Genomic DNA, 26,754 nt, shown 5'->3' on the forward strand with positions numbered 1-26,754 from the left:
AAGGATGCTTATCTCCACGTACCGATTGCACCAGAGCATCAGCGTTTTCTACGCTTCGTTATAGGAGACGAACACCTTCAGTTCGTAGCCCTGCCCTTTGGTCTGGCGACAGCCCCACGGGTCTTCACCAAAGTCATGGCAGCTGTAGTTGCAGTCCTACACTCTCAGGGACACTCCATGATCCCTTACTTAGACGATCTGCTGGTCAAGGCGCCTTCTCAAGAGGCATGCCAACACAGCCTGAACGTGGCGCTGGAGACCCTCCAGGGTTTCGGGTGGATCATCAACTTTTCCAAGTCAAATCTAACCCCGACCCAGTCGATAACATATCTTGGCATGGAGTTTCATACTCTCTCAGCGATAGTGAAGCTTCCGCTGGACAAACAGCGTTCACTACAGACAGGGGTGCAATCTCTCCTTCAGGGCCAGTCGCACCCCTTGAGACGCCTCATGCACTTCCTAGGGAAGATGGTGGCAGCAATAGAGGCAGTCCCTTTCGCGCAGTTTCATCTGCGTCCACTACAATGGGACATTCTCCGCCAATGGGACGGGAGGTCGAAGTCCCTCGACAGCAACGTCTCTCTCTCTCAGGCGGCCAAGGATTCTCTTCGATGGTGGCTGCTTCCCACCTCATTGTCGAAAGGGAAATCCTTCCTACCCCCATCTTGGGCGGTAGTGACGACAGATGCGAGTCTGTCAGGGTGGGGAGCAGTCTTTCTCCACCACAGGGCTCAAGGTACGTGGACTCAGCAAGAGTCCACTCTTCAGATCAACGTTCTGGAGATCAGAGCAGTGTATCTTGCCCTACAAGCCTTCCAGCAGTGGCTGGAAGGCAAGCAGATCCGTATTCAGTCGGACAACTCCACAGCGGTGGCATACATCAACCACCAAGGAGGAACTCGCAGTCGGCAAGCCTTCCAGGAAGTCCGGCGGATTCTGACGTGGGTGGAAGACACGGCTTCCACCATATCCGCAGTTCACATCCCAGGCGTGGACAACTGGGAAGCAGACTTCCTCAGTCGCCAGGGTATGGACGCAGGGGAATGGTCTCTTCACCCGGACGTGTTTCAGGAGATCTGTCGCCGCTGGGGGATGCCGGACGTCGACCTAATGGCGTCTCGGTACAACAACAAGGTCCCAGTTTTCATGGCACGGTCTCACGATCACCGAGCTCTGGCGGCAGACGCCTTAGTTCAGGATTGGTCGCAGTTCCTGCTTCCTTATGTGTTTCCACCTCTGGCTCTGTTGCCCAGAGTGCTGCGCAAGATCAGGTCCGACTGCCGCCGCGCCATCCTCGTCGCTCCAGACTGGCCAAGGAGGTCGTGGTACCCGGATCTGTGGCACCTCGCGGTAGGCCAACCGTGGGCACTACCAGACCGACCAGACTTGCTGTCTCAAGGGCCGTTTTTCCATCAGAATTCTGCGGCCCTGAACCTGACTGTGTGGCCATTGAGTCCTGGATCCTAGCGGGTTCAGGATTGTCTCAAGAGGTCATTGCCACCATGAGACAGGCCAGAAAACCTACCTCCGCCAAGATATACCACAGGACGTGGAAAATATTCTTGTCTTGGTGCTCTGCTCAGGGAGTCTCTCCCTGGCCATTTAGATTGCCTACTTTTCTTTCCTTCCTGCAATCCGGGTTGGAAAAAGGTTTGTCGCTCAGCTCCCTCAAGGGGCAAGTCTCAGCGCTATCGGTATTTTTTCAGAAGCGCCTAGCACGACTTCCTCAGGTACGCACGTTCCTGCAAGGGGTCTGTCATATCGTCCCTCCTTACAAGCGGCCGTTAGAGCCCTGGGATCTGAACAGGGTTCTAATTGCTCTCCAGAAGCCGCCTTTCGAGCCTATGAGGGATGTTTCCCTTTCTCGCCTTTCACAGAAAGTGGCCTTTCTAGTAGCGGTCACGTCTCTTCGACGAGTGTCCGAGCTAGCAGCGCTGTCATGCAAATCTCCCTTCCTGGTGATTCACCAGGACAAGGTGGTTTTGCGCCCTATTCCGGAGTTTCTTCCTAAGGTGGTATCCCCGTTTCATCTTAATCAGGATATCTCCTTGCCCTCCTTGTGCCCTCATCCAGTTCATCAATGTGAAAAGGATTTGCATTTGTTGGATCTCGTGAGAGCGCTCAGGATCTACATTTCCCGCACGGCGCCCCTGCGCCGCTCGGATGCACTCTTTGTCCTTGTCGCTGGTCAGCGCAAAGCGTCGCAAGCTTCCAAATCCACCCTGGCTCGGTGGATCAAGGAACCAATTCTTGAAGCCTACCGTTCTGCTGGGCTTCCGGTTCCCTCAGGGCTGAAGGCCCATTCTACCAGAGCCGTGGGTGCGTCCTGGGCATTACGACACCAGGCTACGGCTCAGCAGGTGTGCCAGGCGGCTACATGGTCGAGTCTGCACACTTTTACCAAACACTATCAAGTGCATACCTACGCTTCGGCGGACGCCAGCCTAGGTAGACAAGTCCTTCAGGCGGCGGTTGCCCACCTGTAGGGTAGGGCTGTTTTTACGGTCCTATCACGAGGGGTTATTATACCCACCCAGGGACTGCTTTTGGACGTCCCAATTGTCTGGGTCTCCCAATGGAGCGCCAAAGAAGAAGGGAATTTTGTTTACTTACCGTAAATTCCTTTTCTTCTAGCTCCAATTGGGAGACCCAGCACCCGCCCTGTTTGCTTAGGGATTTTTGTTTTTTCGGGTACACATGTTGTTCATGTTGAATGGTTTCGGTTCTCCGATGTTCCTTCGGATTGAATTTGTTCTTAAACCAGTTATTGGCTTTCCTCCTTCTTGCTTTGGCACTAAAACTGAGGAACCGTGATCCCACGGGGGGTGTATAGGCAGAAGGGGAGGGGCCTTACACTTTTAAGTGTAATGCTTTGTGTGGCCTCCGGAGGCAGTAGCTATACACCCAATTGTCTGGGTCTCCCAATTGGAGCTAGAAGAAAAGGAATTTACGGTAAGTAAACAAAATTCCCTTCTTTGTGACGTTGCTAGCGATGTTGCTGTGTGTGACATCCAGCAACAACCTGGCCCCTGCTGTGAGGTCGTTGGTTGTTGCTGAATGTCCTGGGCCATTTTTTAGTTGTTGCTCTCCCGCTGTGAAGCACAGATCGCTGTGCGTGACAGCGAGACAGCAACAACTAAATGTGCAGGCAGCAGGAGCCGGCTTCTGCGGACACTGGTAACCACAGTAAACATCGGGTAACCAAGAAGCCCTGTCCTTGGTTACCCGATATTTACCTTTGATACCAGCCTCCACCGCTCTCACTGCCTGTGCTGCCGGCTCCTGCTCTGTGCACATGTAGCTGCAGCACACATCGGGTAATTAACCCGATGTGTGCTGTAACTTGGAGAGCAAGGAGCCAGTGCTAAGCATTGTGCGCTGCTCCCTGCTCTGTGCACATTTAGCTGCAGCACACATCGGGTAATTAACCCGATGTGTGCTGTAACTTGGAAAGCAAGGAGCCAGCGCTAAGCATTGTGCGCTGCTCCCTGCTCTGTGCACATTTAGCTGCAGCACACATCGGGTAATTAACCCGATGTGTGCTGTAACTAGGAGAGCAAGGAGCCAGCGCTAAGTGTGTGCTGCTCCCTGCTCTTTGCACGTGTAGCTGCGTGCGGTGGTAACCAAGGTAAATATCGGGTTGGTTACCCGATATTTACCTTAGTTACCAAGCGCAGCATCTTCCACGCGGCGCTGGGGGCTGGTCACTGGTTGCTGGTGAGCTCACCAGCAACTTGTGTAGCGATGCTCCAGCGATCCCTGCCAGGTCAGGTTGCTGGTGGGATCGCTGGAGCGTCACAGTGTGACATCTCACCAGCAACCTCCTAGCAACTTACCAGCGATCCCTATCGTTGTTGGGATCGCTGGTAAGTTGCTTAGTGTGACTGGACCTTTACCTCAGCACCCCTGGTATTATATCAGAATATCCACTAGAATCACATCTTCCTACTGCACATGCTCAATGGCACAGTTTGTCTGTGTAACAAGACGGCGAACATTTTAACACTATAGTGATTACCTCTTTAGAAAAAAAGTGAAAACGATTTAAGTAAAAGTATTTGGTTATTCATTTTATTCTATACCTAGAGAAATAATTTAAAGAAGCAGTCCAGCATTTTTTTTCTCCATCCCGTCACCTTCCCCTCATAATGTCTGTCATACTCTGCACTTATACTGTACATGATATGCTTAAAGTCATTCAGTTTATCCTCCTCCTCTGTTCTATTCATCCTCTAGCTTGATCCACAGATTTCACCATACACTTTATTCCTCCATGCTTTGCGCCATCTCACGATGCATCAGTACAGCATCACCCGGGCAGTAGAGCTGGGACTGTCTATGTCTGATGTAAAGACAGTGTCCTTATCCTCTACTCTCTATATTTTGCAAAAATAAGCTAATATAGGTATACAGTCAGGGAGGCTGAACTGTGATCATCATTGCAGGAACTGTCCAATCATCATTAGTAAATGTGATAGCAGTTTCTTCTTTTCCACACCCCACTCCACCCAATGGAGAACTTCAGTAGGCGCTGTCCAGGAAATTCTATGGTTACACTGGCGGATTTCGTAACTGAAATGGTTCAGAGAACAGAAAACCATTTAATGGGTGTCACTATGAGATCACACAACCTTATCAAGTAGTATACCAAGAGCTGTCCGATAAGAACAAGGGAATATTGCCACAAATATATATAATTTTTTTTTTATTTTATACTCCAAGGTAGAGGGAGGTGTGTGTGTGTGTGTTTGTGCGTGTATATATAGGTATGTGTATGTATATATATATATATATATATATATATATATATATATATATATATATATATATATATATATATATATATATATATATATATATATATATATATATATATATATATATATATATATATATATATATATATATATGTGTATATATATATATGTGTATATATATATATATATATATATATATATATATATGTGTATATATATATATATATATATATATATATATATATATATATATATATATATATATAATATATATATATATACACACCATGTTTTTTCCAAAAATAAGACCCTGTCTCATATTTTTTTTTTGCCCCCCAAAAAAGCACTGGGGCTTATTTTTGGAGGAGGTCTTATTCTTGGAGAAACACAGTTGGGGGTAAGTTTAAAGTTTACCCCCCTGAAAAAGCAGAACCCCCACTTCCCAGGAGACTCATACTCACCAGACCAGGACTTCTGCGTGGCTCCCAGGTCCTCCCTGTGATCTCCGGTCGGTGCTGCACGCCGTCCTACCCTGCTGCTAGCTGACATACTGACACACACACACACACACACACACACACAGCAGATCGCACGCACACACAGCCGATCTCACACACACACACAGCAGATCGCAGGCACACACAGCCGATCACAGATACACACATCAGAACGCAGACTTACACAGCCGATCGCAGAACACACAGCCGATCGCAGACACACACATAGCCGATGCAGACACACACAGCAGATCACACACACACACACACACAGAGCCGATCGCCGCGCACACATCACATCCAGCGCTTACAGCCGCAGGGAATTAAGCAAGTCACGTGTCCCGAGGGAGTGTTTATGGGAACACTAAAAAATATTGGTATTGTTGTTGTGGTTTTACATGAGTACCAGTATACGAGGGGCTGCTGATAAGTCTTTGGCTTTACCTAGAAAGAAACGAGATAGGATGATGAAACTTTACATTTATTCCACTTACATCAACACACTTCTTACATCAATATTCCAAATTCTGTAAGCCTAGCAAAAAGAAGGATTTTGGTTGTGCCTCAAACCAGGCATCCGTAACATGAGGTGTTTCTTGAGGTTTGGAAACAGTCGGCAAGAGCTAGATCTAGTGAATAAAGTGGGTGGTCAACCAGCTTTAAGCCCAGCTTTGCCAGTTTTGCCTGGGTCGCTTGTGCAGTGTGAGCGGAGGCGTTGTCTTGCAGGAACATGATTCCTTTGGACAGCTTGCCGCACCTTTTGGTCTTCAGAGCTGCCTTCAATTGGTCCAAAAGTTCAATGTAATACCTTGCATTGATGGTGGAACCCTTTTGAAGGTAGTCCACTAGCAGCACACCCTCCTTATCCAGAACACAGACGCCATCACCTTAGTGGCTGATTTTTGCACCCTGAACCTCTTTGGACGAGGAGGACCACTGTGCCTCCACTCTTCTGACTGCTCTTTGTTTTCAGGGTCATACAAATAAATCCATAGAAACAAAAAAAGATCACAAAGCCAAAGACTTCAGCAGCCCCTCGTATAATCACCTCCGACAAAGGGACAGTTTAATTATTGCAGTTCTCTGGTTTCAATGGTCATTGTCCTCTCTCTATACACAGAAACTCCTCTCATGGTCATTGCCTTCACGAACAAAATTGCTGAGTGTTTAATGTATCCAAAATGTTATACTCTGTTTTCTTCCTTCAGTCTAACATACTGACCACTTCCTGATGTCACCCGTGACCCAAGGCCGATTTACAAGAAATGGAAACCGGCCTTTACAGTAACTGGAACACCCGCTCTCCTGTCTGTTAAAGGGGACCTGTCACCAGATTTGGCCCTTATAAGCTGCGGCCACCACCAGTGAGCCCTTATATAAAGCATTCTAGAATACTGTCTATTAGAGCCCAGGCCGCTGTTTATATCAGAAAAACACCTTTATAATACTCACCTAGGGGGCGGTTGGGTCTGATGGGCGTCACTACTCGCGATCCTGCGCCTCCTCTATTTTGTGCAGTCGCTGTCCTCCTCCTCAGCTCAGTGTGGATGGCACGTCCTACGTCAGCCACACAGAGGCCGCTATTGCTCTCCTTCGCATGCGCGGTTTGATTTGACCTGCTGATGTCAGAGCACAGTACTGTAATGCGCAGGCGCGAGGAAAGATCAAAGACCGCATGCACAGTACAATACTGTGATCTGCCCTCAGCCGGGCAGATCAAAGTGTGCAGAAATGCAATTGGGGCCTCTGTGTGGATGATGCAGGGCGCGTCATCCACACAGGACTGGGATGGAGTACCGCGATTGCACAAGGGGGAGGCGGCGCTGGACCAGAGAGCAGTGACTCCCATTGGACCTGACCGCCCCCTAGGTGAGTATAATAAAGGTCTTTTTTTTATGTTCTACGTTATCTGTATATAAGGGCTCACTGGTGGTGGTCGCAGCTTATATTAAAAATCTTGGTGACAGGTTCCCATTTAATCGGTACACCGGCATGACCGAGGCGGGCTTTCAGTCCAGGGCAGGCAAGCCATTGGACACTGTCAGGTGCAGTGAATGCTATGAAGTCAGGGGAAAGGTAGTTCCAGTACCTAAAGCGCAGGAAGAATGTTATTAAAAAGTAGCCACTCATGGGATAAAAATAGCAAGTTACAGAGCCTATAGACATAAACTGGTACATGTATTAAAAAAAAAGCAGTTTTAGCAACTTACTGGGGATGAAGGCAGAAGTTCATGCATCTCGTCTGCTCTTGGGTGAAATGGTTCAAGACCACAGTTTGATCTGCTTCCCCAAAGTTTGCAACACTTTTACTTAAAGGGGTGTTCCATTTCTGCTCGCTTCAGCACCAGGAGGAGAACGAATTATTGTATTCTGTGTAGTGTTCACTTTCTTTAAAGTCTATAATTTTCCTTTATAACAGTGTTCTCTTTTTAATTTCAGGCGTCCATATTTGACACCGTTCAAGGCCCGATAAGAGAGGGACTAAATGCAACTAGGCCAGGTTCAATGTTGGCATGAAGTGGTTGGGAGAATCCAAGAACATGGTAGTGAATGGCAGGAGACATGGAAGCAGGCTGTCCAGTGAGCACCATCGGAGCCGGAGCAGGACACGCAGCTCAGTGAGGGAAAACTTGAGAGCCAGCAAAAATGTCCCTGAGCAAAGACCTAGCAGATGTAAGTCACTTGTGTCCGTATATTTCCAACAGTTTTTTTTTTGTTTTTTTGTTTTTTTTAAATCTGTCTTCTGCCGTCATTGTGCAAAAAAAGATGGTTACTAGGGATGATCGAATACCACAAATATTCGGCTTTGCGAATATCCAACGAATAGGTCGCTCTATGCGAATATTCGATGCGCAATATAAGTCAATGGGAAGCCCGAATGGTTGCTATTCGGGTTTCCCATAGACTTACATTGCGTATCGAATATTCGCGAATAGTTGAATAGCTTCGACCTATTCGGTGAATATTTGTGGTATTCGATCATCCCTAATGGTTACGGCTACAGATGAGTGAACCTCAGGCTCAGGGTTCGGGCTCGGAAAAAAACTTAAAAATCCCCATGGTGCATGTCGCTCTGTGCTTGTGTCTGAGTGATTACCTGCATTGTCCGCACTGCTGGATGTGTTTGTTCATCGCAAATTAGGCTTTAATTCAGCGTACTGGGCTGTTTTGTTCACAGAGAATTAAAACAAAAAAAACACACCGCACACTTTGCTCTGGAAATGTTTTGCTATGAGCCTAAAGCAAAACATTTATGTGTTTTGGGTTTTTTTTGTTGTATTTTTTTCTAAATTATACATAAAACAGCTCAGTACGCTGAAGAAAAGCCTAATTTGCTACGACCAATCACTTCCAGCAACGTGGACAATTCAGCGTACTGAGCTGTTTTGTTCACGGAGAATTAAAAAAAAAAAACAAACACAAAACACACTGCACACTTTGCTCTGGAAATGTTTTGCTATGGGTCTACAGCAAAACATTTCCATGGTTGTTTTTTTTTTGGTTTTTTCTAAATTCTCCATAAACAAAACAGCTCAGTACGCTGAAGAAAAGCCTAATTTGCGACGAACAATCATTTCCAGCAACGTGGACTATGAAGGTAATCATTCAGACACAAGCACAACGCAATACCACATGGATTCTTACGTCATTTTCCAAATCTCGAGCCTGAGTTTCGCTCATCTCTAGTTACGGCTGCGAAAAGCTTTGCCGACGGAGATCTCTAGATGTTCAACAATAACATAGATGGGGCCCATCGCCTTATGGTAATAGTCCTTCATGATCTGGTATCTTCAAAAATGTGTTTGTTTCGCAGTCATGCGCTCCTCTAGTGTCCATGCACGCCAGGATCATCTTCGAGGGGATGACTTGTCAGGTGAGCACAGCAGTAAATTGTCATCACTTTCGTATAACCCTCAATGTTATATGCCAGAACATTTTATGGAAGTAATTCTACCTTTTATTTGTGTCTATTTCATTGCAGGGAGCAGTGGATCCACGTTTGAAACTCAGAGTCGCTATGTACCATCATCGGAATGTCTGCAAAAGAGCTGTGTGAGAACGATGACCTTGCAACCAGCCTGGTCCTGGATCCTTACTTGGGGTTTCAGACACATAAAATGAATACCAGGTAAAAAAAATGCAAGTCAGTCACTCAATTACGTGTTTATTTCTAGGGATGATTAGCATGCCTCACACAACATGTTCTTACAATAGAACCCTACAGTTTAATATTGCACAGAAATTAATAAACGTGAATTTGTTTAACGGAGCTTTGCACAACTTTGATATTGATTGAATGTTCTAAAGATGGGTGATGAATCAGATTGCTGGCAGTTTGACATCAATTAATCGTAGGGCTGCAGCAAAACCTTTTGTGGTTTACCAGATGTGGTTTAGTAGGGTTATTGCTTTCAGGAGGCGGCGACTACATCTTGTGTTATTTCTTGGTCACTTGATTGGGGGACACAGGAACCATGGCTTAATTTGCTGCCATCTGGAGGCTGACATTAATGCTAGGGCTAAACGAGGGTATGGCATCCAATGCGAGATGCTAATGACCCTTGGCTCACGCTCTGCTGTGAGTGTGAGCTGAGTGTCATGCAACTGTGATCTGATCCTGCGATCGGATCACAACTGCGGAACAGACGGAGAGATTGATCCCTCCATCTCCTCCGTTGTCAGCTGATGCGTATATCACACTGCACTCGGATTTTTCACTCGCACCCATAGATTTGTATGGGTGCGAGTGAATACGGCTCTTGCATACACCCGGAGCATGCTGCGATTGCTTGCTTCCTGATGTCATTCTGCCTGAGAAAAAAATTGCAGATGGGAACTGCCTGATAGAGTTAAGGGGGCTTTACACGCTGCGACATCGCTAACGATATATCGTCTGCGTCACGTCTTTAGTGACACACATCCGGCGCCGGTAGCGACTTTGCATCATGTGACACCGAGGAGCGACTATCAACGATCGCAAAAAACGGCAAAAATTGTTGACACGTCGCTCCTAATCATAATGTCGTTGGAGGTGCATGCCGCTGGTTGTTCGTCGTTCCTGCAGCATCACACATCGCTGTGTGTGACACCGCAGGAACAACGAACATGTCCTTACCTGCGTCCACCGGCAATGAGGAGGAAGGAAGTGGGCGGCCTGTTCCAGCCGCTCATCTCCGCCCCTCCTCTGCTATTGGACGGCTGCCGTGTGACGTCGCTGTGACGCCCAACTCACCTTTCCCTTGAAGGAGGGATTGTTCGGCGGTCACAGTGATTTCGCTAAACAGGTATGTGCGTGTGACGCTGCCGTAGCGATAATGTTCTCTATGGCAGCGATCAACACATATCGCACGAACGACAGGGGCTGGTGCTATCGCGCACGACATCGCTAGCGATGTCGCAGCGTGTAAAGCACCCTTTACATTGGTCCAAGCGGAATGCGATTTTTATTTTATTACACTCGATTTTACTCGCCGTGTGTCCTAGACCTAAGAATACATTTGGGTGTCGCCGCTCTGCAGTCCAGCACCTCCTCTGCTGCGATTTCGTCGCAGAGAAGAGGCGCCGGATCAGCAAGCAGCTCCACCCATCGGACCGACAGCCCCCTAGGTGAGTATTTTAATTTGTTTTTCTTTGTCGCTCCATTGGGAGACCCAGACAATTGGGTGTATAGCTTCTGCCTCCGGAGGCCACACAAAGTATTACACTTAAAAGTGTAAAGCCCCTCCCCTTCTGCCTATACACCCCCCGTGCCTCACGGGCTCCTCAGTTTTCATGCTTTGTGCGAAGGAGGCTGACATCCACGCATAGCTCCACATCTTGGTCAGCAGCAGCTGCTGACTAAGTCGGATGGAAGAAAAGAGGGCCCATAACAGGGCCCCCAGCATGCTCCCTTCTCACCCCACTCTGGTCGGCGGTGCTGTTAAGGTTGAGGTACCCATTGCGGGTACACAGGCAGGAGCCACATGCTGTTTTCCTTCCCCATCCCTTAATGGGCTCTGGGTGAAGTGGGATCCTAATCTGTCTCCAGGCACATGGGACCGTGCTCCCTCCGCAGCCCCTGGGGAATCTGCTGGACAGGAGCCGGGTATCGTCAGGGACAAGGCCCTGCTACTGTGAGGTACTCTGTGTCCCCCTGGGGGACCGCGCATGGAGCGCTTGTGCCATACACACTGCAGCACTGCTGGGTGTGTTAGTGCGCCGGGGACTACCGCGCCGGCCGCGCTTATTTGCCGGCAGCGCTTATAACTTTAGTCCCCGGCTTTTGCGGCCTAGTATCGCATATTCCCGCCCCCGGGCCTGCCAGTCGGGGGAAGGGCGGGACGCTGCACAGGACGTCAGCGCTGAGGGCTGGAGCATACTCTGTATCCTCCTCCCCCCTCACTCAGCTCAGTGGGGCATCAGATTCCCGCACTTTCTAGGGCACGCCCACGGCCCCCTCCTCCCCACAGAACGCCGGCAGCCATTCCTGTCAGCACTTCTGACGCTGGAGAGGAGAGACAAACGGCTCTGGGAGGCCCAGGCAAGGGAATCTGGTGATCACACAACCGCTTTAAGCGGTCGGTAAGCAGCACCTGGGTGCTGGCCCCACTGAGTGCCGAAGTGTACATATATATATATGCTTATATGCTGTACATTTACACTGTACGGTCGCACTGTTGATTTTTGGCTATATACCCTCCTGGATTGTACTCAGAGGAGACAACAGCATGTCGTCCGCAAAAAGCAAGGGTGCCAAAGCACAGGCTTATTTTGCAACCTGTACCTCATGTGTGGCTATACTACCGGCAGGTTCCACCGATCCTCATTGTGTGCAATGCTCGGCCCCTGTGGCACTTACTCAGCCGGAGCCTCTGCTACTGGTGGCCCAGGTGGAACCACCTGCTACCACTGTCCAGGTGACAGGGACGGAGTTTGCAGTATTTGCTGACAAACTGTCTGAGAGTATGGATAAATGGTCTGCTAAGATACTAGAAGCCTTACAGTCCAGACCGGTGACTCAGGCCACGGGCACTGTTCAATCTTTGACCCCAGGCCCCCCTCAGTTGGAGCAGCAAAGTGCTCATGGGGTGACACATAGGTCCCAGGGTGAGGTCTCTGACACGGACCGCAGTCCCAGACCGGCTAAGCGGGCTCGCTGGGAAATTCCCTCGACCTCATCACACTGTTCGGAGTCTCAGCAGGAGGACTCTCTGGATGATGAAGCGGAGGTAGCAGATCAGGATTCTGATCCTGATGCCGCTCTCAACCTAGATACACCTGAAGGTGACGCCATAGTGAATGACCTTATAGCGACCATCAATCAGGTGTTGGATATTTCTCCACCAGCTCCTCCAATTGAGGAGTCAGCTTCTCAGCATGAGAAATTCCGTTTCAGGTTTCCCAAGCGTACATTGAGTACGTTTCTGGATCACTCTGACTTCAGAGAGGCAGTCCAGAAACACCGAGCTTGTCCACATAAGCGTTTTTCCAAGCGCCTTAAGGATACACGTTATCCCTTCCCCCCTGACGTTGTCAAGGGCTGGGCTCAGTGTCCCAAGGTGGATCCTCCAGTCTCCAGACTGGCGGCTAGATCCATAGTGGCAGTGGAAGATGGGGCTTCACTCAAAGATGCCACTGACAGACAGATGGAGCTCTGGTTGAAATCCATCTATGAAGCTATCGGCGCGTCTTTTGCTCCAGCATTCGCAGCCGTATGGGCACTCCAAGCTATCTCAACTTGTCATGCGCAGATTAATGCAGTCACACGTACGGCTGCTCCGCAAGCGGTGTCCTTAACCTCTCAGGCGTCGGCGTTTGCGTCCTACGCCATTAATGCTGTCCTGGACTCTGCGAGCCGTACGGCGGTAGCATCCGCCAATTCGGTGGCAGTCCGCAGAGCCATGTGGCTACGTGAATGGAAGGCAGACTCTGCTTCCAAAAAGTTCTTAACCGGTTTGCCATTTTCTGGCGACCGTCTGTTTGGTGAGCGATTGGATGAAATCATTAAACAATCCAAGGGAAAGGACTCATCCTTACCCCAGTCCAAACCAAACAGACCTCAACCACGGAAGGTACAATCGAGGTTTCGGTCCTTTCGGTCCGCGGGCAGGTCTCAATTCTCCTCGTCCAAAAGGCCTCAGAAGGATCAGAGGAACTCCGATTCATGGCGGTCTAAGTCACGTCCTAAAAAGACCGCCGGGGGAACCGCTCCCAAAGCGGCCTCCTCATGACTTTCGGCCTCCCCAAACCGCATCCTCGGTCGGTGGCAGGCTTTCCCGCTTTTACGACGCCTGGCTGCCACAGGTAAAAGACCGTTGGGTGAGAGACATTCTGTCTCACGGTTACAGGATAGAGTTCAACTCTCGTCCTCCGACTCGATTCTTCAGAACATCGCCGCCCCCCGAGCGAGCCGATGCTCTTCTTCAGGCGGTGTGCACTCTGAAGGCAGAAGGAGTGGTGATCCCTGTTCCTTTTCAGCAACAGGGTCACGGTTTTTACTCCAACTTGTTCGTGGTGCCGAAAAAGGACGGATCCTTCCGTCCTGTTCTGGACCTAAAACTGCTCAACAAACATGTAAAAACCAGGCGGTTCCGGATGGAATCGCTCCGCTCCGTCATCGCCTCAATGTCCCAAGGAGATTTTCTAGCATCAATCGACATCAAAGATGCTTATCTCCACGTACCGATAGCTCCAGAGCATCAGCGCTTCCTGCGTTTCGCCATAGGGGACGAACACCTTCAGTTCGTGGCACTGCCTTTCGGCTTGGCGACAGCCCCACGGGTCTTCACCAAGGTCATGGCAACAGTAGTAGCAGTTCTGCACTCTCAGGGACACTCGGTGATCCCTTACTTAGACGATCTGCTTGTCAAGGCACCCTCTCAAGTGGCATGCCAACACAGCCTGAGCATTGCTCTAGAGACTCTCCAGAGTTTCGGATGGATCATCAATTTTCAAAAGTCAAATCTGACACCGGCCCAATCACTGACATATCTTGCGGCACCATACTCTCTCAGCGATAGTGAAGCTTCCGCTGGACAAACAGCGTTCACTACAGACAGGGGTGCAATCTCTCCTTCAAGGCCAGTCACACCCCTTGCGGCGCCTCATGCACTTCCTAGGGAAGATGGTAGCAGCAATGGAGGCAGTTCCTTTTGCGCAGTTTCATCTGCGTCCACTTCAATGGGACATTCTCCGCAAATGGGACAGGAATTCGACGTCCCTCGACAGGAACGTCTCCCTGTCTCGGGCAGCCAAGGCTTCCCTTCAGTGGTGGCTTCTTCCCACTTCTCTGTCGAAGGGGAAATCCTTCCTGCCCCCATCCTGGGCTGTGGTCACGACGGATACAAGCCTGTCAGGGTGGGGAGCGGTCTTTCTCCACCACAGGGCTCAGGGTATTTGGACTCAGCCAGAGTCCTCCCTTCAGATCAATGTTCTGGAGATAAGGGCAGTGTATCTTGCCCTAAAGGCGTTCCAGCCGTGGCTGGAAGGCAAGCAGATCCGAATTTAGTCGGACAACTCCACAGCGGTGGCTTACATCAACCACCAAGGCGGAACACGCAGTCGGCAAGCCTTCCAGGAAGTCCGGCGGATTCTGCTATGGGTGGAAGCCACAGCATCTCACCATATCCGCAGTTCACATCCCGGGCGTAGAAAACTGGGAAGCAGACTTTCTCAGTCGCCAGGGCATGGACGCAGGGGAATGGTCCCTTCACCCCGGACGTGTTTCAGGAGATCTGTTGCCGCTGGGGGATGCCGGACGTCGACCTAATGGCGTCCCGGCACAACAACAAGGTCCCGACATTCATGGCACGGTCTCAAGATCACAGAGCTCTGGCGGCAGAGGCTTTAGTTCAGGATTGGTCGCAGTTTCAACTCCCTTATGTGTTTCCTCCTCTGGCACTGTTGCCCAGAGTGTTACGCAAGATCAGGTCCGACTGCCGCCGCGCCATCCTCGTCGCTCCAGACTGGCCGAGGAGGTCGTGGTACCCGGATCTGTGGCATCTCACGTGGGCCAACCGTGGGCACTACCAGACCGACCAGACTTGCTGTGTCAAGGACCGTTTTTTCCATCTGAATTCTGCGGCCCTCAACCTGACTGTGTGGCCATTGAGTCCTGGATCCTAGCGTCTTCAGGGTTTTCTCAAGAGGTCATTGCCACTATGAGACAGGCTAGGAAACCAACGTCCGCCAAGATCTACCACAGGACGTGGAGGATATTCTTATCTTGGTGCTCTGATCAGGGTTTTTCTCCCTGGCCATTTGCCTTGCCCACTTTTCTTTCCTTCCTGCAATCCGGATTGGAAAAAGGTTTGTCGCTCGGCTCCCTTAAGGGACAAGTCTCAGCGCTCTCTGTGTTCTTTCAGAAGCGCCTAGCCAGACTTCCACAGGTACGCACGTTCCTGCAGGGGGTTTGTCACATAGTCCCTCCTTACAAGCGGCCGTTAGAACCCTGGGATCTGAACAGGGTGCTGATGGCTCTTCAGAAACCACCTTTCGAGCCAATGAGGGATATTCCTCTCTCACGCCTTTCGCAGAAAGTGGCCTTCCTAGTAGCAGTCACATCACTCCGGAGAGTGTCTGAGCTAGCAGCGCTGTCATGCAAAGCCCCTTTCCTGGTGTTTCACCAGGACAAGGTGGTTCTGCGTCCGGTTCCGGAATTTCTCCCTAAGGTGGTATCCCCCTTTCATCTCAATCAGGATATCTCCTTACCCTCTTTTTGTCCTCATCCAGTTCACCAATGTGAAAGGGATTTGCACTTGTTAGATCTGGTGAGAGCACTCAGACTCTACATTTCTCGTACGGCGCCCCTGCGCCGCTCGGATGCACTCTTTGTCCTTGTCGCTGGCCAGCGTAAAGGGTCACAGGCTTCCAAATCAACCCTGGCTCGGTGGATCAAGGAACCTATTCTCGAAGCCTACCGATCTTCTGGGCTTCCGGTTCCCTCAGGGCTAAGGGCCCATTCTACCAGAGCCGTGGGTGCATCCTGGGCCTTGCGGCACCAGGCTACGGCGCAGCAGGTGTGTCAGGCAGCTACCTGGTCGAGCCTGCACACTTTCACGAAACACTATCAGGTGCATACCTATGCTTCGGCAGATGCCAGCCTAGGTAGGCAGGTCCTTCAGGCGGCGGTTGCCCACCTGTAGGAAGGGGCCGTTTTACGGCTCTATTTCGAGGTTTTACTTTACCACCCAGGGACTGCTTTTGGACGTCCCAATTGTCTGGGTCTCCCAATGGAGCGACAAAGAAGAAGGGAATTTTGTTTACTTACCGTAAATTCCTTTTCTTCTAGCTCCTATTGGGAGACCCAGCACCCGCCCCTGTTCCCTTCGGGCTGTTGTTCTTTGTGTACACATGTTGTTCATGTTCAATGGTTTCAGTTCTCCGAAATTTCTTCGGATTGAATTTACTTTAAACCAATTTATAACTTTTCCTCCTTCTTGCTTTTGCACCAAAACTGAGGAGCCCGTGAGGCACGGGGGGTGTATAGGCAGAAGGGGAGGGGCTTTACACTTTTAAGTGTAATACTTTGTGTGGCCTCCGGAGGCAGAAGCTATACACCCAATTGTCTGGGTCTCCCAATTGGAGCTAGAAGAAAAGGAATTTACGGTAAGTAAACAAAATTCCCTTCTTTACGTTGTACACAGCGGCCTGGGTTCTTATATACAGTATTGTGAAATGCACTGGTGGTGGCCGCAGCTTATAGGGGGCCAAATCTGGTGACAGGTTCCCTTTAAATCTTAGCAAAAGGGTCCTACAAGCAGCAGTTATTCAGGTAGTAGTCGGAGCGATTACTATTCTTTCCTTCTGCACTATGGGTATTAGTTTTCGTAGACAGCTTTAGGATGTCCCATGGTTCTTGTTTCCCCCAATGAAGCGACCGAGAAATGAAGATTTCTTTATCGTTCCTATGGGAGACCCAGACATTGGGTGTATAGCTTCTGCCTCCGGAGGACACACAAAGTACTACACTAAAAAGTGTAGCTCCTCCCTCTGAGCATATACACCCCCTGGATAACCAAATATAGCCAGTTCAATGCTTTGTGTTCAGGAGGCATGCATCCACACATGCATTCTCATCTGATTTTTGATTTTTGGGAAGAGTTTGAAGAAAAGCGGGTCCAAGCCTGGACTCCCGGCATGTCCCTTCTCACCCCACTGTGTCGGCGGTGTTGTTAAGGTTGATTTCAGGGCTGGAGCCTTACATGCCGCGCTCCTTCACCATCCCTCGGGCTCTGGCTTGAAGTGGGAGCCAGCACGGTTCTCCCTGCCTTGCAGGAGACCGGTCTCCATCCGCAGCCCTTCAGGATCCTGCCGGACGGAGCACTCATCCCCAGGGACTTGAAACCCTGCGCCTCACAAGATAAGTATCTGAGACGTTATTTTCGGGGGGTCCCTTGTACTTTATTGTTGGGGAGAGTGGGCTGTGTATCTGTTCTGACATTTCCGGCCGGTTCTCTGGTTTTCACCTGAGAACCGCGCCGATGGTGCCTGCGCGCCGGCCGCATCGCTTAAATTTAGGCCCCGGTTTCGTCTGAGGCCTAGTTTCGATTTCACTGCCCCTGCATGTCAATCATGCAGAGGGACAGTGCGGCTCCGCCCAGCGGCCGTTCGGCACAGGGGAGGGACACTCCTCTCTGAGTAAATGTCCCCTCCCCTGTAAATCCCCTTGGCCCTCCAGATCCCGCTCTCAGAGTAGGCCCCGCCCCCTCTCCTCGCTCCGGCGCCATTTTATCAGCGTTCTCACAGCGATCGGCACTGGCTGCAGCATCTCTGCTAATCTGTCTGGGGGTCCGGGCTGTGGGATCTGGAGGGCACACAAACCGCTCCAGCGGTCTGGTAAGCCACAACCTCCGGTTGTGGACCTTCTTATATACTCTCTGGGGGTCATTCTGGCTCAGAGCCCCCACTTCAGCAGCATGTCTCACACGAGGAGCAAGGCTGCAAGGCTGTACGCAATATGCACTGCATGTAAGCTTGTGCTGCCTGAACCGAGCACATATCCACATTGTGATGCCTGCTCTAACCTGGCAATGCCTCAGCCTGGTATCGCACCCACAGTGGTCCCTCCGGCTGCTCAGGCTCCGGTGGCTGAACCCCCGGCTTGGGTAGAATCCTTCTCTAGGTCAATCTCCCAGTCTTTTGCCGACTCCATGGGACAGCTGTCCCGGACTTTGCTGACCATGCATCAGCCCCCTTCTCAGGGCGCCTCTGCTGCTAGGGCTCTCTCAGCGGAGCTCACAGAGGATTCTTCATCTGGTCCCAGACCCCGTCCTCCTAAAAGGAGACGCAGGGCTCCCTCTCCTTCCTCGTCCCGTGGCTCTGATTCACGAGCTGACTCGCAGGACGAGGAGGATGCCTTTACTGGGGGCTCGGACGCTACCTCCATGTGCCCCATTGATCTGTCCGAAAGTGACGCAGATGTTAGTGATTTGATTGCGTCCATTAATTCTGTACTGGACCTCAATCCGCCAGTATCAGAGGAGCAACCCTCTCTGGCAGAAAAGCACCAGTTTACCTTGCCTAAGAGGACAAAGAGTGTGTTCTGAAAACTGGAGTGGTTAAAGGCCACTGTGACCAAGCCTAGGGCCTGTCCTGACAAACGCTTCCCAAAGCGCGGTTCTGATGACCGTTTTCCCTTTCCACCTGAGGTGGTCAAGGAGTGGGCTCATTCACCAAAGGTAGACACTCCGGTGTCTAGACTCTCAGCCCGGACCGTTGTATCAGTGGCTGATGGCACTTCTCTTAAGGATGCCACTGACCGCCAGGTTGACCTTCTGGCCAAATCTGTATATGAGGCGGCTGGGGCCTCGTTCTCCCCATCTTTTGCAGCAGTGTGGGCTCTCAAGGCCATCTCTGCTTCTCTGGAGGAGATGCATTCCCTCTCCAGGGAATTTATGCCCGAAATGGTTGCCTTAACGTCCCAAGCTTCAGCTTTTTCATCCTATGCCATGTCTGCCATGCTGGAGGCTTCTCACCGCACTGCGGTGGCTTCGGCTAATTCCCTCGCTATCCGCAGGATCTTGTGGCTTCGAGAGTGGAAGGCAGATGCTTCTTCAAAGAAGTACCTTGCTGGGCTCCCTTTTGCTGGATCCAGGCTATTCGGCGAACAACTGGATGAAATTATTAAGGAAGCTACTGGCGGGAAGAGTACTTCCATGCCACAAACTAAAACCAGGAAACCTGCCCAGGGTAGGAACCAGTCGAGGTTTCGTTCCTTTCGTTCCTCCAACTGGTCATCCTCTAAGCCCTCGGCCTCGTCCACTAACTCAGCCAAGGACCAAAGGCCCAACTGGCGCACGAAGCCGCGTCCTCAGAAGACCACAGGAGCTGCTGCCACTAAGGCAGCCTCCTCTTGACTATCTGGCCGCGCCAGCAACGTCCTTGGTCGGTGGCAGGCTCTCCCACTTTGGCGACGTGTGGTTTCAACACGTCTCCGATCAGTGGGTGCGGGATATCATCTCCAACGGCTACAGGATCGAATTCTCTTCCAGCCCGCCAAACAGATTTTTTCTGTCAACTCCCCCCTGCTCCAAGGCCGCCGCCTTCTCTCAGGCCGTGGCATCCTTGCAGGCCAACGGAGTAATTGTACCGGTTCCCGCTCGGGAACGGTTCAGAGGTTTCTACTCAAATCTCTTCCTAGTCCCCAAAAAGGACGGTTCCTTCCGGCCCATCCTGGATCTCAAGCTTCTCAACAAGCATGTTCAGGTGCGGCATTTTCGCATGGAGTCTCTGCGATCAGTCATTGCCTCAATGACCCAAGGAGATTTCCTGGCATCCATCGACATCAGAGACGCCTATCTACATGTGCCAATTGCAGTTTCACACCAGCGTTGGCTACGTTTTGCAATCTGAGAGGAACATTTCCAATTCGTGGCTCTCCCCTTCGGGTTAGCCACGGCCCCTCGAGTATTTACCAAGGTCATGGCAGCAGTGGTTGCGGTTCTGCACCTCCAGGGGTTGGCAGTGATTCCTTACCTGAACGACCTTCTAGTCAAGGCTTCATCCAGCGCAGACTGTCAGCGGAGTGTCTCGCTCACTCTCGCCACTCTAGTCCAATTCGGGTGGCTTGTCAATCTGCCCAAATCCACTCTGACTCCGACCCAGAAGCTCACGTACCTAGGGATGCAATTCGAGACTCTGCCGGCACTTGTGAAGCTGCCCTTAGTCAAACAGCAGTCCCTCCATCTGGCGGTGCGCTCTTTGCTGAGGCCCCGCCGTGATTGCATCAGACACCTAATGCAGGTGCTGGGTCAGATGGTGGCGTCAATGGAGGCTGTTCCCTTTGCCCAGTTCCATCTGCGTCCTCTGCAGCTGGACATTCTCCGCTGTTGGGACAGGCGGACTTCCTCCTTGCACAGGTTAGTGGCTTTGTCGCCACAGACCAGGGGCTCCCTTCAGTGGTGGCTTCGGCCTCTCTCTGTCTCAGGGACGCTCCTTCCTGGCCCCGTGCTGGGTGATCCTCACCACGGATGCCAGTCTATCCGGCTGGGGAGCGGTATATCTCCACCACAGAGCGCAGGGCACTTGGACTCCGTCCGAATCAGCCCTCTCGATCAATGTGCTGGAAACCAGAGCTGTGCTTCTAGCACTCTTAGCCTTTCACCACCTGTTGGCGGGCAAGCACATCCGAGTCCAGTCAGACAACGCGACAGCGGTTGCCTACATCAATCACCAGGGCGGGACACGCAGCCGCCTGGCAATGTTGGAGGTTCAACGCATCCTTCAGTGGACGGAGGACTCCAAGTCCACCATATCCGCAGTCCACATCCCAGGCGTGGAAAACTGGAAAGCAGATTATCTCAGCCGTCAAACCGTGGACAACGGCGAGTGGTCCCTGCATCCGGCAGTGTTTCGGTCAATCTGCCGCAAGTGGGGCACTCCGGAAGTGGATCTAATGGCATCCCGGCACAACAACAAGGTTCCGGTTTACGTGGCTCGCTCCCACGATCCTCAGGCCTTGGCAGCGGACGCTCTGGTTCAAGATTGGTCCCAGTTTCGTCTGTCCTACGTGTTTCCCCCTCTAGCTCTCTTGCCCAGAGTCCTGCGCAAGATCAGAATGGAGGGCCGTCGGGTCATCCTCATTGCTCCAGACTGGCCCAGGCGAGCTTGGTATCCAGACCTGCTCCATCTGTCCGTAGAGGTGCCGTGGCATCTCCCGGACCGTCCAGACCTTCTCTCACAAGGTCCGTTTTTCCGCCAGAATTCTGCGGCTCTCAGATTGACGGCGTGGCTCTTGAGTCCTGGATCTTGACGACTTCTGGTATCCCTCCTGAAGTCATCTCCACTATGACTCGGGCTCGGAAGTCTTCCTCGGCCAAAATCTATCACAGGACCTGGAGAATTTTCCTGTCCTGGTGTCGCTCTTCCGGCCATGCTCCTTGGCCTTTTTCCTTGCCGACCCTCCTGTCCTTTCTACAGTCCGGTCTGCAGCTAGGACTATCCCTCAATTCCCTCAAGGGACAGGTCTCGGCTCTGTCAGTGTTGTTCCAGCGGCGTATTGCCAGGCTGGCTCAGGTGCGCACCTTCATGCAGGGCGCATCTCACATCATTCCGCCTTACCGGCGGCCTTTGGATCCCTGGGACCTTAATCTGGTCCTCACGGCTTTGCAGAAACCCCCCTTTGAGCCTCTTAGGGAGGTTTCTTTGTCTCGTCTTTCACAGAAAGTGGTCTTTCTAGTGGCCATAACTTCCCTCAGGAGAGTCTCTGATTTGGCTGCGCTCTCTTCGGAGTCACCTTTTTTGGTTTTTCATCAAGACAAGGTGGTTCTCCGTCCGACTCCGGACTTTCTCCCTAAGGTGGTTTCTCCTTTCCACCTTAACCAGGACATTTCTCTGCCTTCCTTTTGTCCGGCTCCTGTTCATCGCTTTGAAAAAGCATTGCATACTCTGGATCTGGTGCGGGCGCTCCGGATCTATGTGTCTCGCACCGCTGCTCTTAGGCGGTGCACCTCTCTTTTTGTGCTGACTACAGGTCGGCGTAAGGGCCTCTCGGCTTCTAAGCCGACCTTTAGCTCGTTGGATTAGGTCGGCCATTTCCGATGCCTACCAGTGTACTCAGGTGCCTCCCCCGCCGGGGATCAAGGCACACTCGACCAGAGCTGTCGGTGCCTCTTGGGCTTTCAGGCACCAGGCTACGGCTCAGCAGGTCTGTCAGGCTGCCACTTGGACTAGTATGCATACCTTTTCGAAGCACTACCAAGTGCATGCTCATGCTTCGGCAGATGCGAGCTTGGGCAGACGCATCCTTCAGGCGGCTGTCGCCCATTTGTGAAGTTAGGTTTCGCCTACTTCTCAGTTTTCTGTTTATTCCCACCCATGGACTGCTTTGAGACGTCCCAATGTCTGGGTCTCCCATAGGAACGATAAAGAAAAAGAGAATTTTGTTTACTTACCGTAAATTCTTTTTCTTATAGTTCCGTATTGGGAGACCCAGCTCCCTCCCTGTTGCCTGTTGGCAGTTTCTTGTTCCGCGTGTTATCACCGGCTGTTGTTGTAGACAGAGGCTCCGGTTGTTCCGGTTCTTGCTCTATCTCTACTTGTGGGTGGCTATTCTCCTTCAGCTTTTGCACTAAACTGGCTATATTTGGTTATCCAGGGGGTGTATATGCTCAGAGGGAGGAGCTACACTTTTTTAGTGTAGTACTTTGTGTGTCCTCCGGAGGCAGAAGCTATACACCCAATGTCTGGGTCTCCCAATACGGAACTATAAGAAAAAGAATTTACGGTAAGTAAACAAAATTCTCTTTTTTTGGTACTCTCCATAAAATGTCTCTCGTAGCTTTCATTGGGGAATGCAGAATTACGGTATTATGGCATGTAGGATGAAAGTTTAGGGTGCAAGACCATCCACCATTTTTCTTCTGGTAGATGGTTATATGGGTCTGTTCTGGTGACAGTTATTTTCTGAAATAAAGACACATAGCATTTTCTTTCTCAGGTTTCGCCCTATTAAAGGGAGACAGGAAGAGCTGAAAGAAGTCATTGAGCATTTCAAGAAAAGCGAACACTTGGATAAAACCTTCAAAAACCTGGTATCCGGAGACTGGGCACGGCATTATTTTCTTAACAAGAATAAAATGCAAGAGAAGCACTTCAAGGAACACGTAGGTTCTCCTCCCCCTAGAAAATCAAAAAGTTACTCGATTTACTTTTGTATCTGTGGGTTTTTTGGTTTTTTTTCTTGATCTTCTAGCATGTGCATTAATTAATCTAACAGCAAGAGTTGGGCAGATTGATTCACAGGACTCCGGTGTGTCAGCCAAGACCTTAGGGGTACTTTGCACGCTGCAACATCGCTAGCCGATTGTAGCGATGCCGAGCGCGATAGTCCCCGCCCCCGTCGCACATGCAATATCTTGTGATAGCTGCCGTAACGAACATTATGGCTACAGCAGCTTCACACGCACTTACCTGCCCTGCGACGTCGCTCTGGCCGGCGACCCGCCCCCTACCTAAGGGGGCGGGTCGTGCGACGTCACACGGCAGCCGGCCAATAGAAGCGGAGGGGCAGAGATGAGCGGGATGTAAACATCCCGCCCACCTCCTTCCTTCCACATAGCCGGTGGAGGCAGGTAAGGAGAGGTTCCTCGCTCCTGCGGTGTCACACACAGCGATGTGTGCTGCCGCAGGAACGAGGAACAACATCGTATCTCCTATTGGTGCGACATTATGAAAATGTCCGACACTACACAGATCACCGATTTACGACGCTTTTGCGATCGTTTATCGGTGCATCTAGGCTTTACACGTTGCGACATCGTTACCGGCGCCGGATGTGCGTCACTTTCGATTTGACCCCGACGATATCGCAGTAGCGATGTCGCAACTTGCAAAGTACCCCTAAGTCTCTGGACCGCTGGATTTTAGGCTTGTGAATCTCCTGCCTTCCAGGATCCAGAGCGGCTTTTGATTAGCCGGGTCTAATGATGATTGCAGCATGACGCACAAATGAGGTTTCGCCAGCCCTTGCTAATCGAAAGCTGATGCATCGGAGTCCCGCAACTCCATCAGCTCATGTCTACTAAGAGCAGTTACTGTAACATATAATTAAGCTATATTTAGGTATGGGATATATATTATGTAATTTTCTCTGTTTTTCTCAATGCCGCAGGTGTTCATCTACTTGCGAATGTTTGCAACTAGCAGCGGGTTCGAGATCTTGCCTTGCAACAGATATTCTTCTGAGCATAATGGAGCAAAAATCGTTGCAACTAAAGAATGGTATTATTATTATTATTATTATTATTATTATTATTATTATTATTATTATTACGCCATTTATTCCATGGCGCTTTTCATGTGAAAAGGGTTATACATAGTATGGACAAGTACAATAATATGGTATGAGATTTCCCCCTAATTTTTCTTAGATGTATACATTTATTTATAATATGCATTTTAGGTGTGTGTGTGTGTGTGTGTGTGTGTGTGTGTGTGTGTATACCATGTTTCCCCGAAAATAAGACCTCCCCCGAAAATAAGACCTCTCTGGAGTTTTCAGGGAGACTTTAAATATTAGATATCCCCTAAAAATAAGACCTAGCCGCGGTCAATAATGAAGTGTCATGCAGCGGTAAAAAAGTTAGACACTGCAGGACACTTCATTATAGAAAGCTGACACCCGCAGAAGAGAGAAGACCTCCCCCTCCTCCCCCCTTCATACTTTCCAGCTTTCCAGATGCAGACAGAGAGCAGGTGAGCGCATCAAGGTCCTGCGGCGGAACACACACACACACACACACACACACACACACACACACACACACACACACACACACACACACACACACACACACACACACACACAGTGTTGAATTGTAAAGCGCTGCGGAATATGTTAGCGCTATAGAAATAAAGATTATTATTATTATTAGATCAGATCACCAAGTCTAGCGATATCTCTTGCTTCTCGGCGCGTGTAAGAACTTGTGACGCTGTGCAGTGGATCTTCCAGGACCTGCCGGAAGATCACATGGCCGGAAGCACGTGGTATCTCCGGATGTTGTGAGTGTGTGCGCTTGATTGTACCGGTATGTGCGATATCGTGAGTGTGTGTGTGAGTGTATGCAATCGGATGTGTGAGTGTCGGCAGGTAACAGAGGAGGTCGGTGTGCAGCACAGCTGCTGGGAGCGCCCACCGGAGAGCACAGGGAGGAATGATGTGGTGTGTGTGTGTGTGTGTGTGTGTGTGTGTGTGTGTGTGATCTAATGTATGCGAGTGTCAGTAGGATGTAGGGGTGCATACCTGCTGGAAGATCACAGGGAGATCTGGGAGCCACACAGACGCCCGGGGCTGGGTAAGTATGATGGTCCTGGGAAGGGGGGGTTTGCTTTTTGTGGGGGGTAACTTTTCCCCCAACCATGTCTCCTCGAGAATAAGACACCCCCTGAAAATAAGACCTAGTGCTTTTTTCAGGGCAAAAAAAAAAATTCTAAGTCAGTGTCTTATTTTTGGGGAAACAGGGCATATATATATATATATATATATAATATATATAATATATATTTCTTTGTCGCTCCGTTGGGAGACAATTGGGTGTATAGCTTCTGCCTCTGGAGGCCACACAAAGTATTACACTTTAAAAAGTGTAACCCCTCCCCTCTGCCTATACACCCTCCCATGGACCAAGGGCTCCTCAGTTAGTTTTATGCTTTGTGTGGAAGGAGGCACACATCCACTCATAGAAAAAAAAAAAAAAAAAGATTTCTCATACATAGTATGACGGATGGAAGAAAAGAGGTCCCCTATGGGGTCCCCGGCATGCTCCCTTCTCACCCCACTATGTCGGCGGTGTTGTTAAGGTTAAGGTACCCATTGCGGGTACAAAGGCTGGAGCCACATGCTGTCTCCTTCGCCATCCCTTATGCGGCTCTGGGAGAAGTGGGAGCCTCACCGGTCATTCACCTGCTGAGACCGTGCTCCATCCGTAGCCCCTGGTGGAACCTACTGGACCGGAGCGTTTTCATCCCCAGGGACCGGGCCCTGCACCTTGAAGGTACTCTGTGTCCCCATGTGGGGACGGTACGGGGAGAGAGGTCGCCTTTCTCCCCAGTAGCGCCGTCCGTTGTTTTTTCATCGGACTTCCGCGCCGACCGTGCCTGCTTGTCGGGCACGGCCTTAAATTTAGTCCCCGGCTTCATCACGGCCTAGTCGCGAAAAATCCCGCCCCCGGGCCTGCCTGTCAGGGGTAAGGGCGGGATTACCGACAGAGGGCTGGAGCATCTTTGCATGTCTCCCCTCCCCTCTAATGGACCACTATGGGGCCTCCAGATTCCCGCCTTTGGCCGGCGCCGCCCATGGCTCCACTCCCCCCTTGAGAGCTCCGGCGGCCATGTTTGGCATTCTGCCGGTGTATGCTGCAGCTGCACAGCTCTACAGCTCCAGGGGACCCACGACAGGGAATCTGGAGGACACCAGGAACGGCTGTATAACCCTTTCCCATATACCCTCAGTGGTCGCTCTCCTAAGGGACACTTATTGCTTACAGCATGTCGTCCACAAGGAGCAAAGCCCCTAAGGC

At 50.7% G+C, this 26,754-nt stretch overlaps 1 protein-coding gene across 1 annotated transcript in view; it reads left to right on the forward strand.

The window, feature by feature from the left end:
* Positions 1–9,068: 9,068 nt before the first annotated feature.
* The window catches only part of KMT5B (lysine methyltransferase 5B), a 71,403-nt gene continuing 53,717 nt past the window's right edge, over positions 9,069–26,754 (forward strand). Inside the window, exons 1-4 of the mRNA XM_075326382.1 lie at positions 9,069–9,128; positions 9,237–9,383; positions 23,172–23,337; positions 24,345–24,454. Coding sequence (XP_075182497.1) covers positions 9,289–9,383; positions 23,172–23,337; positions 24,345–24,454 — 371 coding nt within the window. The 5' untranslated portion in view covers positions 9,069–9,128; positions 9,237–9,288. The remainder of the gene's footprint in view (positions 9,129–9,236; positions 9,384–23,171; positions 23,338–24,344; positions 24,455–26,754) is intronic.

Source organism: Anomaloglossus baeobatrachus, chromosome 10 (assembly GCF_048569485.1).
Source record: "Anomaloglossus baeobatrachus isolate aAnoBae1 chromosome 10, aAnoBae1.hap1, whole genome shotgun sequence".
NCBI lineage: Eukaryota > Metazoa > Chordata > Amphibia > Anura > Aromobatidae > Anomaloglossus > Anomaloglossus baeobatrachus.